This window comes from Cylas formicarius, unplaced genomic scaffold (assembly GCF_029955315.1).
Source record: "Cylas formicarius isolate icCylForm1 unplaced genomic scaffold, icCylForm1.1 PGA_scaffold_7__23_contigs__length_41026272, whole genome shotgun sequence".
NCBI lineage: Eukaryota > Metazoa > Arthropoda > Insecta > Coleoptera > Brentidae > Cylas > Cylas formicarius.
This window is the reverse complement of record NW_026844352.1, coordinates 14,213,639-14,231,766: the sequence shown is the minus strand read 5'-3', so window position 1 is coordinate 14,231,766 and position 18,128 is coordinate 14,213,639. Positions and strand designations below refer to the sequence as shown.

Genomic DNA, 18,128 nt, shown 5'->3' with positions numbered 1-18,128 from the left:
GGGCTTGAAGTCTCTATGTTTTCATGATAAATCCCTTTCGTACATGTTCCAATCAGTGTTTCTTGGATTCCAAAAGGTCATGGTGCGGCTCCTCATATCTTCATTATGAATGACCCTTAGGTAATAGACATTACTCTCTTCCTCTCTTCTTACTTCATTGTCTCATTGCATGTTAGCAGAGGAAACGAGCAGGTGTTGTTCTATTTGTAGTATTGCCATAATACATAGGCGCTTTGAAAAATGATCATAGGAGTGAAGACTATTCTTATAGTTATTCTAGTGCAGACGTTGGTTTTTCAATTATGGGATGAGAGTAGTGCATTGTGGGGTACTCTATTTTTATAATTTTTCTTAGTCTATCAGTAAACGAGCAGCCAGCGAGATTGTCATTAGGCAAGCGCTCAAAGACATAGATCATTGGGACCTCCAAGCTAGATTCGCCCTGATCGAACATACTGACGCCAAAGGTCATAAGGTTGCGCTTATTGAGGATTACAAAAAGCATTTAAACAAGGTGATACGTCCGACGTTTGAAGTTAATTTAAACGTAGAGTTTAAAATATGATTTTTAGATTGGTGATCACCAAACTGTGCTGCAATCGATAAAAAGTTCTCCGGATTATGAAGCTCAATCGGAGAAGGTGAAAATTTGGGACGAAAAGTTAGTCAATCTAAGCGAATATCTAACGCTTCTCGTGCAGATTCAAAAAAAGTAGTTTGGCAGTGATTGTTTGCAGAATATTGCATTGATCGCTTTATTCTAGGTGGACCTATTTAGAGCCGATATTTGAAAGCGGAACCTTATCACAGGATAACGCTAGATTTCAGAAAATCAGTAAAGAGTTCACTCGCGTGTTGCATTACGTTGCTAAAGAACCGAGGGTGACCGCGCTGTGCAGATTCCCAAATTTGAAGTTGCTTCTCCAAAACGCATTGGATCAACTTTTAAGATGTCAACATAGTTTGGACAACTTTCTGGAGGTATTTATGATCTATTTAAAGAATTTTCTTTGATAATATTATTAAATAAATAATATAATATATATTATAATAGAAAATAAGAGTAAAAACGAAATATAAAATTAGTAGACATTTTTATTCAAGATTGTACATGTTACATGTACACAGTATCCATGAAAAGTGTTTGTTGGGTAATAGCTGTGATAATTTTGAAATAATATCACCATATACTTCAAAGTAAAGATTACATTTAAGTAAATGAATACAAGACAGTTTCCAACTAAGTTACAATAATTCAACCCCAACAATCACAAACACGATTAACAAAAGAAAAAGTGCTACAAGCTACAAATAAGGCATAATTGTAATACATATAAAAGAAAGTATTATTTCCTCCATTAACAAAACAATAAGTAAGAGCTGTGACTGAAAACGCTTTTCCAAGTTTAACCAACTTGACTAACGGAACGCATCTGATATATGGTCAAATTTAGGCAAATTATAGAAATACCTCAAGCAAGCATTTTGGACCCGGTGCAAACTGCCTAAGAGCAGTGCGATTGTGACAATAAAGCGATCGAAGTTTTCCAAAGGACTTTAAAATTCATGAAAAAACATGGGTACCAAATTGTAAGTTGCTCTGTAGAAATAAACGAAGGTTTTTGCAGCATTCCGTAGAGTTCAAAGTTGTTTATCTTTGGTCCCAAAAACAATAAGTTGAGTTTTCTTTTCATTAATTAAGAGTCCGTGATTCTGTAAAACGCGACTCGTAGCTTTTGTAGATCTCGATTGATTTTATTAAGAGCTGCTGTAGCTTCCAGGTATTTGAAGGACAAGTAGAGTTGAGTATTATTCGCATATTAATGAGAAGAGCAAAACTTAATTAGTTTACTGATTTCTGAGATAGCAAACATCATTAACATTGATATTGGATAATTAAGCAGCCACCGGAAATTTTTATGATCACTGCGGAATGAGTTTAGTGGAAGGAAAGCTTTTTTTTCAGATCTCATTGTCGCATTAACAAAGTTTCTTTTCTGTTGGTAATCAGTACAAGACTGATCAGTTTTGAGTTTTTTGTATTTAGAAATTCTTTGCGTTTTAATTTTATTATTAATTTTATATTAGATGTAAGCCGGATTTTTACTAATTTTAGCGGTCTTTACCGGGGCGTGAACATTGAATAGGGTCGTAATGTTTATATTAAAATGTTCAACCATTTCGTTAATGTAGGTAAGAAAGTATAAATAATCTCAGTTGACATTTGATGCTTGTGGAAAATTCTCGGTAATGTTTAAAGAATGGTTTAAACTTCATAAACTTAAAAATGTACACATAACCAAAATATGAAAGCGGTATCAAATTATAGTATTATGAAATTATTTGGTTCGAAATCCTTGTTTCAATTAAGTTCTAATTGCAATAAAATTTTCTGAACACAAATCTCCCCAGTTTAAGAAATTCAATTAAAACAAAATATTTTTCCTTATTCATAATGGCATGTTAAAATATTTATTGATGAACAAACAATAAAACATTATTTTTAGATGCAACGTTTGTGATGAGGATAAAAAATTAATAAATATAACAAGAGTAAGCTTAACCTACTTCGTTTATAAAATTGACTTGTATTTGGGTCCTAGTTATGCCGAACGTCATGATCACAGTCGATATACAGGGTGTTATAAAACAAAAGCGAATAGCTTAAGGGAGTGATTTCTTCCTTAAAATAAACGGTAGTTGCTCGAAAATCAGCCGTTAGGGAGATATCGCGCTACCAAAATTGCTGAAATATAATGTTTTTATTATTTATCATTAAAGCGAGAATAGATAGAATAATAAAATAACTACGAAAGAATTACTATTCTAAAAATACAATTTCTGTATATTTACACTTACTTACAGTTCCATGGAACATTGCATGTCGAAAAAAATTTTTTTGAAAAATAATTTCGTTAGGCGTTGTATTTGGTACTAACATCTTCTAAAGAATTAATTAATTTCCGTTTGCGCGTCCGCATACAAAATGCAGATGTGTCATTTATGCAATAGTGTAATTCACCATTATTGAATTAAAACTCTTGTTTTTAAACAACTAAATGATTAGATAATAAAGTTTTGATTAAATCGGCCGTATTTTGTATTTAAACTAACTGAGCAATGACAAATAAAGCAATCATAAGAAACGCCTTAAGAATTGACAGCTGCGCGCTAGAATTTTGTTATCTAATATTTTTATGCATTGCTTTAGATTTTTTTTTATATGGAAACGCTAAGTATTATGACAAAAGTTTCTAAATAAATCGTAAAATAAAAAAAATATATTTTTTTATATGAATGCCTTGCATTAAATTTAGTTAACAAGAATGATAGGGGTAGGCTAATTCAATTCTCTTTCTGATTAAAAGAAATAATAATAAAGTCATAAAAAGCGTGTTTTCATAATACTAATACTAATACGTAATTGTAGCGCGATGCGCTAATTGTTGACTTTCGACCAGAAATTTTAAACAAGAAATAACCCTCTTAATTTGTTTGATATTTTTTAAAGCATCTTGTATACACACACTCTATTGGACTCCACTACTCTTGAATTATATCAATTACATCAGTATTTCCAAAAAACAATAACAAATATGTTAGAAGATAAAACCTTTTATTAACAGCGCCTAACCTGATACCTAAAATTTACGAAAGTCCTGTAGATTTGAATGGAAATGTAGTATATCAACTGATACAGTCGATCATGGTCAAGGAAGAAAGAGAAAAAAGAAAGAAAATTAACACTTCCGGCTTTTTCCGTTATTGCATTCTATCACGTAAGAGTTATGTTTATGTCTATGTCTATGTTTATGTCTTGCAGTTGAACTAATACGATCATACCATACATAACAATCCCAAACAAGGGTGTTAGTTTTAGTTACTCAAGTTTAGTTTTAGTTAAAGTTTATAGAAAATGTTCTGAGCAGCGCAATCAAGACAAAGTTAAAGGTAAATTTTGCTCATTCATTGTTCTGGTAGAATGTAGTAGTATACCAGAAGTTGAGTAATACACCCGTGTGTTTGAAAATCATAGAAACTGAATAATGAGGGCAAAAGCTTTGCGCTGGGGATCGAACATCGTAGTAAGTACCGATTTCAAATTTTAATTAATTTGTACTACCAGGAAAAGCGCGCGAAGTTTCCTCGATTTCTATTTTTGAACGACGAAGATCTTTTGGAAGTGGTTGGCCAATCCTCCAAGGAGCAAGTAATTCAATCGCACATGAAGAAAATCTTTTCCGGTATTCACAGCGTTAACTTATGCCCAAATAGCGAAAAAATTATCTCCATATGTTCGGCTCAGGGTGAAATAGTCACTTTGCAGAGTCCGGTTTATATAAGGAAACCCGTTGAGGTAGAATTCATTGAAATATCGACAAAATGCATGCTTGAAATATTTATCTTAGGAATGGTTGAACGATTTATTGAAAGAAATGCAAAATACCCTGAAGGAATGGTTAACAGAATGTCAGAAGGAAGGCAACGCTCCCGATCCGCTGGACTATCCGTCACAGATTTTATGTCTCTCGAACGATATAAATTTCACTTCCAAATGTGAACAAGCGATAGCTGATATGAACTTGCCGTCCCTATTTGCTAAATATAAGGTGAAACATCGAACACATCCTTTTCCTCTGTTACTATTCTGAGGTACGTTCTAGGCCCAGCTCAATCACTACACTTCCTTGGAGGTTAAAGGCGATGATAATTCAGAACACGATAATGTACTTGATCTTAAATTAAAAGCGTTGCTATTGGATACGACTCATTATATTAACGTCATTGAAGAATTGCTAAAGGAAAATATATCAAAAGTTTCGGACTGGGTATGGCAGAAACAACTACGGTAAGTTGTAAGGATTGCCAGTAGATGTTTTTCGTCTAAGTTTTCTTTCATCTTACGAATTAATGACATTATGTCCAATCATTAAGTGCTTTTTCTTAGGTTTTACTCAAATTCCCTTGGTGACGTTACTGTAAAGATGGCGAACTCCAGAATGGAATATTCCTACGAATACTTGGGAAACCTCCAAAAACTGGTGCGGACTCCTTTGACCGAAAAATGTTTTCTAACTTTGACGCAGGTGATTGTAAAGGAATATTTACAGCAATCAATAAAATTTGCCGTTCTAGAGTATTTATTTAGGCATGGGAGGTAACCCGTATGGACCTGCTGGAACGGGAAAGACAGAGTCGATCAAGTCCTTGGGGGCCATGTTAGGACGCCAGGTGTTAGTTTTTAACTGTGACGAGGTAAAGGGTGACGTTAGTGTTCCACATGTAGAAAAAATGTTTTCGAAAATTTCCCGTTCGAAACAGCATCGAAATTAAAAGAAAATATTGGCACAAAACTGTTAGGTTCTTTTTATTGATAAATCAAACTCTTTTGGTTAAAATTTCTCCACGCAATTGAATGCGATGCGAAGGTTATCGTATATTTTTACCTCGGGTTTACTTTCGAATATTATCTTAATTGTATTGCAATCAATGATACTTTGATGGTTAATCCAGTTTTAATCTAAAAATTAAGAAAATCAAAAATCACTATAAATCGTTTCTAGTCAACTACAATCTAATGGGAATGACAAAATTGTTTTTGGGCATTTTATAGTTCACTTTAATGGCCAGAAATAGTTACATTTTACAAATAGCAAGAAAAAAAGCAAAAAAGAGAAAATTTTTCAAAAAAACTTACACATGCTACTGTAATACTATTTCCAAATCTTCTGGATTCCTCCTGCGTTGGTTGTTGATGAATCGAACTTGCCGACGTTTCGTCAATCACTCCGTTGGCTTCTCATAGCTTAACTGAAAGTTCAAATTATAAACAACCGACGCAGAAAAAATCTTAAAGATTTGTAAATAAAAGAGATAATTATTAAAACATGAAGGGATTGACCAAAAGCCAAAGTTTAGCCTCCGTATAAAAAAATAAGGTGCTTTTCTTGGACTTAACGTGAAGTGTTAGGTAGTGTTCTAGTTCTAGTGTAGTTCTTTTAAACGTATATTGAAAGAGTTTAAGTTTCACTTCATTAATTTTCATTTAATTTTCTGAGAATTGTGATGGACCGAGAGATTTGAGAGTCCAGATATTGTTGTTTTCGATAAACGCAGAGACCGCTGTTGTTAATGACATCACTGTGCCAAAAGACAGCAATTCAAGTGATGCTAACAGTAACAAAATATCAAAATAAATGGATCTAGCGCAGGAAGTAAAGGAAATCTAACAGCGTGAAAGTGTAACAATCCATCCTTTTGCTCCTGTTAATGTCAACAGACACCAAATGAATCGGCGAAGGACCGAACAATTATTGGTTTTATTATAAATTCGGTTCTTCAATATTGTATGTCGACAAACACATACAAGATTCCGACAATGTTGGAACAAGCTTTTGGGTGGTTTCTTCGCTTCGCTTCTGTGTGTGCTTTCTTGTGTCTTTGGCAAAGTTTCATTGATAACTGCAATATGATTTGTATTCGATAACTACTGCAGTAAATACTGATCAATTTCATGGAAAGTTAAATACTCTAATAAGAAACAAACAAGAAAACGATTGTTTTCATTTTTCTCAAGAAAGGTACTCTAAAATCGTTTTGGAGTAATTTCTGCTAAAAGACTCCTTTCGACTACAAACGTTTAAAACGTTGTAGCATTTTAAAAGTAAGAGACGAAGAAAAGTGGATTGATTATGTTATTAAAACCAGAAGAACATGAATGCTTAAAGAATAGCATGTGAAATACAAAAAAATATTTTTTTTAAAAATTCTGCTAAAATTTCTAGCTAAGCGTTGACTTTTTGAAACACCTTGTTCACTATGATTTTAGGGAACAGATGTCAATTCCATGACCAGAATATTAATGGGTCTGGCCAAAACCGGGGCCTGGGGATGTTTCGACGAGTTCAATCGTTTGGAGGAAGCTACATTATCGGCTATTTCCATGGTTATCCAACCCATCCAACTTTCTTTAAAAACTAACAAATCGACCGTATTACTCTCGGACAAAGAGGTTGGGGACGTATAATTTGGTTTTTGGTACGATGGTCTAGCTTGTGAATTTACCGCAGATATCGCTGAACAAACACTGCGGCATATTCGTCACCCTGAATCCAGCTAGTGAAAATTACGGAGGCAGGAACAAATTGCCGGACAATCTGAAGCAACTTTTCCGGCCCGTGGTCATGTCTCATCCCGATCGCGAACAAATCGCCAGAACTTTGTTGCGTTGCGACGGGTTTCAAAATGCCGACCTTATAGCGACGAAGCTAGTGGAAATTTTCGATATGTGCAGGTGATCGGTTCGGTTTCGAGTAAATTTTGTTGACTCTTTGATCATATTAACCCAACATATTTTCGCAAGTATGTACAACGATAGAGTAAGGTTCATTATCTCATTGGTTTTAAAAGTTATGAGAAAATGGTAAATACCAAAATTAAAAAGATTGTTAGGATGCGCTATTTAAAATTATTTTAGAGTATACATACATTTTATAAAATGAAACATCCGATTTTTGAATTCTGTTTTGCAATTTTTCAACTTTTTTCTAAAAATACAGTTTTTACACTTACAAAAAAGTTATATATGCAAAACAATGGGTTGCGCCATATTATGAATATATTTATCCTTCTATGTGTCTAAGACGATTGCAATAATACTACTTAGCAAGTACGAAACTATCAGCCAAGACGGCTCTGTTAAGATTAAAAAACGCAGGTATTCACTCTTGTTAGAGCTTTTAATTGGTTGTTCTAGAGCTGATTGGAAGCATTTTTCTGTACATTCAAAGTTGAAATGCGTCAATTTTTTTCATGTCCTCTTGTTTTAATGTACACGTTTTGCATGTGTATAGAATTATTTCAGGGTTCTCAGTCGAATTGGTGTGGACAGCTTGAGGTGGCATAACAAGTTACGCATGTTCAAGAATCCGGCTCTTGCGATCTCAATTCTTTTTCTGATCTCTTTTGAGTGGACATTTCTCTGCCCAGATATATGTAGCTCTTAACATTTCGAAGAATTTGAGAGTTGACAGAGTTATCTGCGTATGGACATTATTTTTGGTGTGTCCAAAATCATTGTTTTTGTGGTGTTTATCTCTAAACCCCATCTAACACTATCTTTGCTCAGTCTGTTCATCATTATTTGTAGGTGTTCTTCCGATTCGGCTATAATGACAGTGTCGTCCGCGTACCTGATGTTATTGAGGATTATGCCGTTAACTTTGCGCCTTCTAGTCGGTAGCATGTATAATCTAATGATGGATTCTGCGTATATAAATGAGAAAAAAGACAGCTTTGGCGAACTCCCCTCTATATTTATGTAGTTGGTGTTACCCTTTTCCAGTCGATCACAACCTTGGTAGTTCCAGCAAAATATTCTGGATGATTATAGTATCCCGTTTGTCCAGCTCTATCTCGTGTAAAGTGTTCATTAATTTTTGTTGTTTAATACGGTCAAACGTTTTCTTATAGTCTACAAAACATACATACAACTTTTTTTGGACCTCCAGGTACCTCTCGGCAATTATCGAGAGAGCTAGGGTAGCTTCTCTAGTACCAGTCCCTCTTATGAAGCCGTACTGAGATCTGCATAAGTATTCTTGACATTTATTTTGGATACGATTAAAAATAGTCATCATGAAGGTTTTTGCAGCGTGACTCAATAGATGATATTCGCATTTGCGATTTTGTTTTTCTTTGACAGCCACTTTCATATATGATATTAAAGAAGCAGGTCATTCGTTTAACTGCGTTTTCACTAAGGTGCTTGAAATGTTCAGGCGTCGTGTCGTCTTCACCTCGTATCTTGTTGTCTTTAGCCTCTTTAATAGCCCGTTGTACTTCTGTCACTAGTATAGGTATGTTCTCACCTTTGTCGATGTGTTGATGTTCTTGTCGTTCATTGTCGCTAAATAGCTGGTCTACATATCTTTCCCAAATTTGTTGCTGTTTATTTGGGCCCAGTTCGATTTCGTTATTTTCGTTAGCCACCAGTGGAAGTTGTTTGGGTTGTCGCTGGCTAGTGGTCTCTGTGCTGTTGTTGCAGTTTTTCTACTTCACTACATTGCTTGATGAGTCATTTCTCTTTTGCTTGTTTAATGTTAATTTCGATTATCTTGTTTAAACGTCTATACTCTTCTTCGTTTTTGTTTTTGTTTTTCATCCATCAGTTGTAATATTTGGTCTATCATCCATGGCATTTTCTTCTTTAAAACTTCCTTGGGCATAATTTAAAATTTTTCTCCTCACTTACTTGACATTATGCGTTATTGACAAAATTCTTGATATTTGTCCACCCTTTTTCGACGTTGTCTTCACCTTTGTTGTTGACTGTTTGTGCCCGATTCCCATTCTGCGTCTGCGTACTGTTGGTATTGCCGCTTTTGGTTTTTATTTGCGTTCTTTCAATCGATTTTCTTTTTCATTTTTGTTTTTGTTAGTGTTTTAAGTTTAATCCTTAGCGTTATTGCATTCGGATTGGGATCTGAGCCTATATCGCAACCCGGGTATGCTTTTGCATTTACAACCCCATTTCAATATACACTCATCCTATTTCTTATTATGTGGCCTTTCTGGTCATTCAGTCTTAGTACCCCCTGACCACTTAAGGTCTGCTGGGGACTAGGGACATCTTTTTCCATATTGGTATGATGGGGAAGGTTAATAAGATGCTTTCCCACTTGATTTTCGCATCCTATGCCATCGACCAAGTATAACCCTAGTTCATCCGCTTCCGCTGCTTCCATTCTGGGCAGACCGATGTCTTTTTAGTCGCATCCAACATGGAGACCAGACGCTGTGCAGCCGCCTATTCTAAGTCAGAAGCTGCGATCTTTAACACATCCTCACACAAACAAATCTAGTGGTATTAGGTCACATGAGCGAGGGGGTAATCCAATGAATCCACGTCTACCGATCCATTTCTGTGGGTAATCATAATTTAAAAATTCTGGAACTTCTTGGTAGTAATGCCGAGGAGATCCAACTTGCTAAAACCACATTTGTTGGATCTCAATGTTATCAAAATCTTGAAGAAGTAGATATAAATCATGCTGCCAAAAGTTTAACCCATTATGTGGTTTGCGAAAAAAATATGGTCCAATAACTTTAAAATATTTTATTCCACACTACACTTTGAGGAACCAATGGTTTTGGTTTTTCTCTTTCCGTACCCGGATTGGATTAACTGTTGAAAAATAATGCATGTTGTGACGATTAACTGCACTATTACTGGATCGGCCTCTATTGCTTCATTTATAACGGTGAACAAGTGTAGTTCCATATGGAAGGGATAATATTTGTTTTCTAGTGATGCAATTAACAATTAACAACAAGCAATTTACGGTAGATTGGCATGTATCACAGAAGCTAGCTGCTTGAGGATTTTTGACCTGGGGATTATCTTTAACTTGAAGTAAAATTTCCAATTTTTTTTAGCATCAAACCGTTCTATTCACTATTGAAGAAGATTGATATACGTCTGTTAGGGTACTTCGCCTTGTAAAGTCTTGCTACCAACAAAGTATTTTTTTCCACCTCACCCAGTGCCTAAGTCATATAAATTAATTCAGCTTTAGGAAAATCCATCCTTGGTATTTTTCTAAACTTTACAGACACCACAATAAATTTTATGACACTATTTACTCATTTGTCAGTAAAAATTTGACAATGTCATTTTGTCATGACAAACTTTATAATACCAATACTTTGACAGAAAAAAGGGTAAATATTGGTAAAGTTAAAATTGATCGCAAAGTAAATATATTCTTCAATATATTCAATATATATTCTAATACATTCGTTTATTTTGAATACTCAATATCATCTAATTCAAACTCCGCTGCAAATAACGCTAATATCAAATATAAGAATTATGGCCCCATCGTAATTTTTTTTTTGCAAACGTAAAAACTAGTTTAAAAGTTTTGTATTTACCATTTTCTAATAATTTATGACACTCATGAGATATGAGAATTACTCTATCGTTGACACAAGTTGTCTCATATTCGCAGGATACTATTGTGATCGCTGAAATCATTTTGGTGCTTAATTTAAAATCCTTTCAAAATCGAGGAAATTATGAAAACCGAAAATTAGAAATTTCATTTCATTTTGTGTATGAAGTTGCGGGTTTGCAGACCTGCATCTTTTATTTAATATTTTGAATGAGCTTATCGTTTTCGAAAGATATATGTAAAAGGTTATTTTTTATATTTGCTCACCTGCAACGCAAATCACCGAAAAAAACTTTTAATACAAAATTTGTATAATTTTTGCAGCATTATCTTTTAGACTTGTATGCGCATCGAAAAGTTGGGAAACGGTAGTGAATAGATTGTTGATATTTTGATAAGTCGTTGAATTATTTAAGTTAATTTTTTGATTAACTAAACAGATGTTGATTGAGTTAGTCAGGTGTTCAGTGTTACATATTGTGTTATTTTATTTTAAGTTGAAACATTCAATTAAGAAAATGGGTTACTCAAAGAAAAACAGCTTCAAGTCAACTGACATAATCAAATCCATTATCCGGAAATTTAATGAAATCAAAAGTCTCAGTTGAAAAAAGAGAACCGAGAAGGTGACGAAATGAATATTTTGCTCTCTTTTAAAGGCAGCTGTACTTTTCTGAATATTAATTAAAAATAAAATTTATTTCATATAACTTTTTGGAAAATCCCGACAATTAAATTTTAATTGTTACCGCCCAGTAGGGAATATCATATTAAATAAAAAAAAATAATTTAAAATACCAAATAGCCAAGAAATCAATTTCGGTTTCTTTCAAAAATTGAACTGAGGAGGCTTTTACTTGATGAAAATCCATTTATCAAAATAAATAAGAACTAAAAGTTCAGATTTTCACGAAATTATATATTTCGACAAAATCAAATCAAATTTTTTTTTTGAAAATCGTGAAAATCTGAACTTTTAGTTCTTATTTATTTTGAAAATGGATTTTCATCAAGTAAAAACCTTCTCAGTTCAATATCATATTACAAGATTTATTATAAATATCACCCTTAAAAATTTAGTCCAGTTCAAGGCTTATTTGAAATAAATAAAATTCGTCTGTTACAATATTTTCTGGAAATGTCGCGGCATATAACATATAACATTTTTGAAGACACTCAACGTTTCTGTCTCATTTTCGTCTGTCAGACCTACCTTGAAAAAGTTTTCGTTTTCCTTTGTTGGTACTGCTACCCGGGGTATTGCAAAATTTGAAACTAAGCCAAAAGCTATTCTTTAGCAAACATTCATGAAGTTTTGTAATATCTTCATAGGGCTTTGAAATCATCATAGTCAATGTTTTGAGCCTTCATAAAGAAAAATAGGTGTTAATTACTGTTTAAACCTTCGCGATCCGCGATATGGAAAATGTTACGCAATTTATTGTCAAAATATCCAAGTCAATTGACACCTGGGGGACACAATGGGGTTAGAGGATTAGATTTCTTTAAAAAAATCTCTCTAATCTTATTTTGAATTTTGTACCTATGGTAACAATATCACGTCACTAGTATCTATCTTTATAAATCTATTTTGCACCTGTCATGACAAGTCACTTCTTTTTAAACCCAATGTGGACATATAGTCCAAAATTTTTGATTTTGCCATATACCCCATCTTTGGCCCACAGTGTATAGTGTAAAATCCACAGCCACATAAAAATTTAGGACGCAGGGGAGTCGACCGTTAAACGTACAATAGATTTTTGTTTAAACAAAAAAAATGTGAACATTTCAAGTTAATGCCCCCCAAATGCTCTCCACTCAAAAGTAGAAAATATGTTTCTCATTTTTTTATTATTTAATTTCAAGGCAATTTGTACTGGGAAATTAATATCTATTTACTAAATATATGCGGTTTAAGTCAAAAACAATAATAAGCGGATCCACACTGTGTATTATTATTTCGCAAGGCCGCAAGTGGTCGCAGCCAATATTGTTTTGGCAAGGCTTGATCATGCTAAAACACATAATTTTAGTCTATCTATTTTTATCTATTTTTAAAAAGTCAATAAAACTAAGAATTTAAAATAATTAGTAAAAAAATTTAGTTCCACAGAATTCAGAGAGAGTCTAAAAATTATATTTATGCATTTTAGAATTCCTAGATATATATTTTAAATGTACCACAAAGTGTAAACTTTAACTCTGAAAAGAAACCATTTTTTGAACGATTGAATTGAATCAAATATTTTGCCATATTTAACCAATATAGACGTAACCTCCAAAACGTTATATTTTTTGTCACTCTGTAGGTATCCAAAGGCCCAATATGGTGTTTTCTAAGAAGGACAATATGTTTACATTAAACCAATCGTCAATGTCTCGCCGTTTGCACTGGTGGCCCACCACCTGCTAAATTTTGGGGCGGTTGCTGAAAACTGGACAATTTTGCGTATCACAGTCCATTTCGCATAACTGAATAACGGCGAATGTCTAAAAGTGCATTTTTTTCAAAAATTCCCTGTATCTAAAAATCAATTTCTGTTTGTGGCACCTTTCATTTAAAAAAAAAATCGGTATAACACATTAGTTTTGTTAGTAAAGGAGCTACGAGGTCATGAAACCATAAACATGGGACATTTTGCAGTAAACTAATGAGTAAACAACGACATTACGATTGGGGATTAAGAGCAATCAGAAGCGTCCTGGTCGGATGTGGATCGGCAATAAGAAAATTGAAGCGAAATGCCAAAGTCATGGTGGACGCGGATTTCGAAATGACTACAGTGGTGGGCGTCTTACGGGTGGATGTTATGTCAAAATTAACGTTCAACGACGGAATGAAATTTGAAAAATTGATGGAAAACGTTTTTAAAAATGTTCCCAATCAAAGTATAGAACAGCAATCATTGATAAAGGCGCTGGAAGAAAGTTGCGTGGAAATGGATTTGGACGTCGACGAAAGACAGGTAAAAACGATGGATTTTACGAGAAACAAGCCGACATTAATTACACAGGTCAACAAGATTTTAGAGTCTCATGTTAAATTTCAGTTTATCTTACACTAAATACATATTTTTTGAAATTAAAGTTTGCTTTTCTAGAAAGTAGAGCATTTTTTCATTTTTTCTTCAAAAATCACTAAATAATACGGATTTTTTTGTTTTTCTGGTTTTATGGTAAGAAGCGTTTTTTTTTTAAATCAGTGTCCTTTTTATTCAAAATTTGTAATAAATAATACCATATAAATGTATTTCGTTTATGGTCATATTCTCGTTGTAATGCCCTAGATAACGCCTTCATATTGCATCACATTTTGTTGAAAAGATTTTTATTGATCTTCGGAGTATGCACCCATGTTATTTTTAAATTCGTCTAAATGAGAATGTAGTATATGAAATTTATGAGACATTCTGCAGCCCATTGTTTTAAAGTTTTGGGAATGTCTTCAGTCAATTGTTTATAATTGTCAGCCCTATGATTTCCGAGGTCGCCATCAACTACTGTTTTAAAACTCTTCCAGGCTCGTTTTTTACAAGCACTAAGAAGTTTGGTCATCATTTTTCATTATTTGTTTTATTTGTGGTCCAACGAAAATACCCTCTTGACTTTAGCCCCTGATAACTTAGGAAAAAATTCTGTCAAATGTTTAAATGTTCTTAATTCGGATTCACAATTTTCAGAAATTGATTCTTTAAGCTTAATGTTATATGTAATGGCAGCATTAGTACATTTTGAGGTTGTACGATTGGTTATTTATGTTTTCCAATATGAAATTTGACTCGATCAGGCTACGTCGTTGATAATGCACTGAATCTGCTCTCTATTCCATAAGCAAAGATGACAGGGGTATTTAGTATATCCACCTTGCATTCCCATCACAAAACCCATCATTTTAAAATCACCGATCACTCGCCACTGGTATTCTGTGTATTTCAATTTTTCAATTTTACGCTGTCTTACCTTTCTTTTAACAATACAGAATTTTCTGGAGGACGACTAGCCAATTCATTTCCGCTGTGAAGCAGAACTATTTCTAAACTTTTTGAAGAGCTATAGAGAAAAATCCGCTAGTCAGATGCAACGAAATGTATTCCCAAATCATGAACAACTTTTATGGCACTCTCTTTGATCAGTTATTTTTACGTCAAGCCGCAAACTGCATACGTCGGTTTTCTTCTCTATATCAAGTTATAAACAACATAATTACGATTATTGTGATTTAAATTTGGTCGACATTTTTAAAAATGTTAAATTTCGTTTATTACCTTCTAAAGTATTTTTACAATTAATTCAGGCAAAGTGTGGTACCCAAATTTGATCCTAATTACTGATTTTAATTTTTAAATAGGCTTCATAGGCTTCGCAAAATTTCAAATTTGTTAATTGTTAACAAATAATACAATTTATTTTCAATCATGGCATATAAAATTAACTAAACTATACTTATCGACATAAATTAGACAAAGGCAAGCTTTATTAACTAAGAATGGAAATTTGGTTGTTTTTCAATGTCTAAAATCAAAATTTGCGCATGAGTACCCAAAAAAAAAAATTTTATTGACCATGTTAATTCTCAATGAGAAAAACTGAGTTTTTTTCAGATCAACAAATGTTTGGAATGCTATAGGCAACTGAAACAGAGAATGGGCTTGGCTGTAGTGGGACCGCCTAGTTCAGGCAAGAGTACTATAATCAGTTTGCTGAGAAAGGTATATTTCCAACTAATTCTAGGCTACTGTCAAATGTAATATTAATTATTTAAAGGCTCTTTTAAAAACCGGACAACTAATAAAAGTTTACCCATTAAATCCAAAAAGTATGAGCAGACAGTTATTACTGGGATCAATGGATAACCTCAATCAATGGAATGGCGGAGTGCTGACTAATTATAGCATTCAAGCAACCTTGGAGGCTCCAGGTATAATATAGCAAACAGAATTTATGACTCGTGCACGCTGGCCTTTTTAAAAACAACCACGACGGAGTAAAGGGAATCAGTAATTTTCAAAAGAAACTTTCACAGGCAACTGTAACACTACTTATAAAACTTCTGGATTCCTCTTGCGTCAGTTGTTTCCCCCAATCATCCCGTTAACTTCTTCAGAGCTTAACTGAAACCGACTCGCATTCTACTCTGTCGCTGTTTATATATTGTTCGAAGGGGGCGGAGCTAAATAAGGGACATGAACATTATCTCGGATGATTTCCACATTGGCGCAGGCTGAATCCAGAAGATTTGTAAATAGTAATCAAGACAATGTCAGATTCCTCCTTTACCGCTGCATCCCTCAAACATTACATAAACATGTACAGGGTAGAACGATGTTAGTGCTAATTAAATCATGACCTACTTATATAATTAAGACACATTTCACAAAGTGTGATAAAATCTTTTGTGCACTTGTAAGACATCACTGAACTGGAAATTTTGCGCTCTGTCCAAAAATTGAAAAATCCAATAGGTCTACAGGCTATCTTACTTACGTGTCAACCAATGCACTAAGTTTCCCTATTTAAACTTTGCTGTACGTGCAAGAGCAGCGGAGATCCCTGTATAAAGAAACGCAATATACGTTCTACTAATATTTAAATCGATTAAACTTCCCGATTTAAAGTGCGTTTTTGACCGATCAGGTCAAAGTATATATTTCAAAGCATGTGTAGCTGTCATTTTTTATGTGGTTCAGATTCATTATATTTTTTGCCCATTAAAACACACCATCAGTCTAGTGGGTATGAATCAACCCTTAGCAAAAATGAAAATTCTTGTAAATATTTTTTTTTACTCCCGTCTGGAAAATGCCAAACACACCGATCTAGCGTGCGGGAAGCGTCACTTTACTACGTCAACTTCGTTTCCCATGGATCCGAGCCACTTCGGACATTTCCGGGGTTTTACCGCACGGGTTTGGGAGCAATCGGATGTTTTCGGAGATATTTCCTACGCTTTTAATTTTGACGTTTGTCAATTCTGACGGTCATGTCAGTGAATGTATTCGTGTTGTTTTGGCTAAAATGTACCAAAAAACTAACGGCCGTAGGTTAGGTAAACTTATTAAGTCACTCGTTTATTAGACACTTGCTCCGCTGCGCTCGTATCAAATAAACTCGTGAGTCAAATGCCGTTTACTGCACTTGTTTCATAATATACTATGTCCATTTTAAATTAAATATTATCAACCCCGACTTTATACGTTGGTCATTTCTTAAGGTAAGGGTTTTTTCCAGTAATCTCACATTTCCCAAAAGTGTGCGGCGGCTTTTTCTTTTGGTTCAAATGTTTGGTCAATATGCTTTTTCAAAATTTTCTGAAGGGAGTAAATAATGTCTTTTATTAATTTAAGTGACTTTTTAATAACACCTCTTTTAAGGAACTAAAGGTTTCTTTTTTACGATTTTTAGATACATGGACGTGGATTTTATGTGACGGCGACATAGATCCCGAATGGGTCGAATCGCTCAACTCTGTTTTGGATGATAATCGAATCCTGTCGCTCCCGTCTGGTTGGCGCATACAATTCGGCGAGAATGTAAATTTTGTGTTCGAGACACACGATTTGAATCACGCTTCTCCGGCCACCGTCTCTCGAATCGGAATCGTTCTGCTGAATTCGGAGGACCTGCCCCTGGACGACTACCTAAATGCCTTCATAAAGAAATTGCCTCAGGATGACAGAGATTGCATGGAATCGAATTTGCGGGAGTATTTTACAAAAGGTATATTGAGTTGGAATTTAATCACTTATGCTAAAACCAGAAGACAGTTGAGTGCTTCCTATTCTTTGTATTAATGTACAGGGTGGTCGTAGCTGGAGCGTTTTAACAGGAAAAATCTATTTCTGAACTAGATAGAGTAAAATCAACTTGCATGTCAAGTGCTCGATTTAGTAGAAAAATTAAAACCGTATGTCGATATCTCCATTAACTACCGAGATATTGAAAATTGCCCATAACGTTTTTATTAATGAAAATTTTTTAAGGCAAATACAGTGGCGTACACAGATTTTGTCTACAGTTGTCCTTTTTTATTTTAATTTATTATTTTATAAAGCAATCATAGTTTGCCTATGGTCCTTATAAATTTTTTTTGTTGATATCTGTGATGCAAAAAGGCGGAAATATAAGGCATTTTGTGTTTATGTATTAGTGGATCATCGACATGTTAAAAAA

General features: G+C 34.1%; 1 protein-coding gene across 8 annotated transcripts in view; it reads left to right on the top strand.

Moving 5' to 3' along the window:
- The window catches only part of LOC132705627 (cytoplasmic dynein 2 heavy chain 1), a 110,222-nt gene that overhangs the window by 25,902 nt on the left and 66,192 nt on the right, over window positions 1-18,128 (top strand). For all 8 annotated transcript variants that reach the window (XR_009619475.1, XM_060676327.1, XM_060676326.1 and 5 more), the window contains exons 20-33: window positions 356-514; window positions 573-712; window positions 765-981; window positions 4,127-4,357; window positions 4,410-4,610; window positions 4,665-4,849; window positions 4,949-5,087; window positions 5,137-5,256; window positions 6,830-7,012; window positions 7,071-7,294; window positions 13,603-13,924; window positions 15,560-15,667; window positions 15,723-15,876; window positions 17,361-17,675. Coding sequence is in view for 7 of the 8 variants with exons in the window: in XM_060676327.1 (XP_060532310.1) it covers window positions 356-514; window positions 573-712; window positions 765-981; window positions 4,127-4,357; window positions 4,410-4,610; window positions 4,665-4,849; window positions 4,949-5,087; window positions 5,137-5,256; window positions 6,830-7,012; window positions 7,071-7,294; window positions 13,603-13,924; window positions 15,560-15,667; window positions 15,723-15,876; window positions 17,361-17,675 (2,698 nt within the window). In the remaining variant the exon portion in view is untranslated. The remainder of the gene's footprint in view (window positions 1-355; window positions 515-572; window positions 713-764; window positions 982-4,126; window positions 4,358-4,409; window positions 4,611-4,664; window positions 4,850-4,948; window positions 5,088-5,136; window positions 5,257-6,829; window positions 7,013-7,070; window positions 7,295-13,602; window positions 13,925-15,559; window positions 15,668-15,722; window positions 15,877-17,360; window positions 17,676-18,128) is intronic.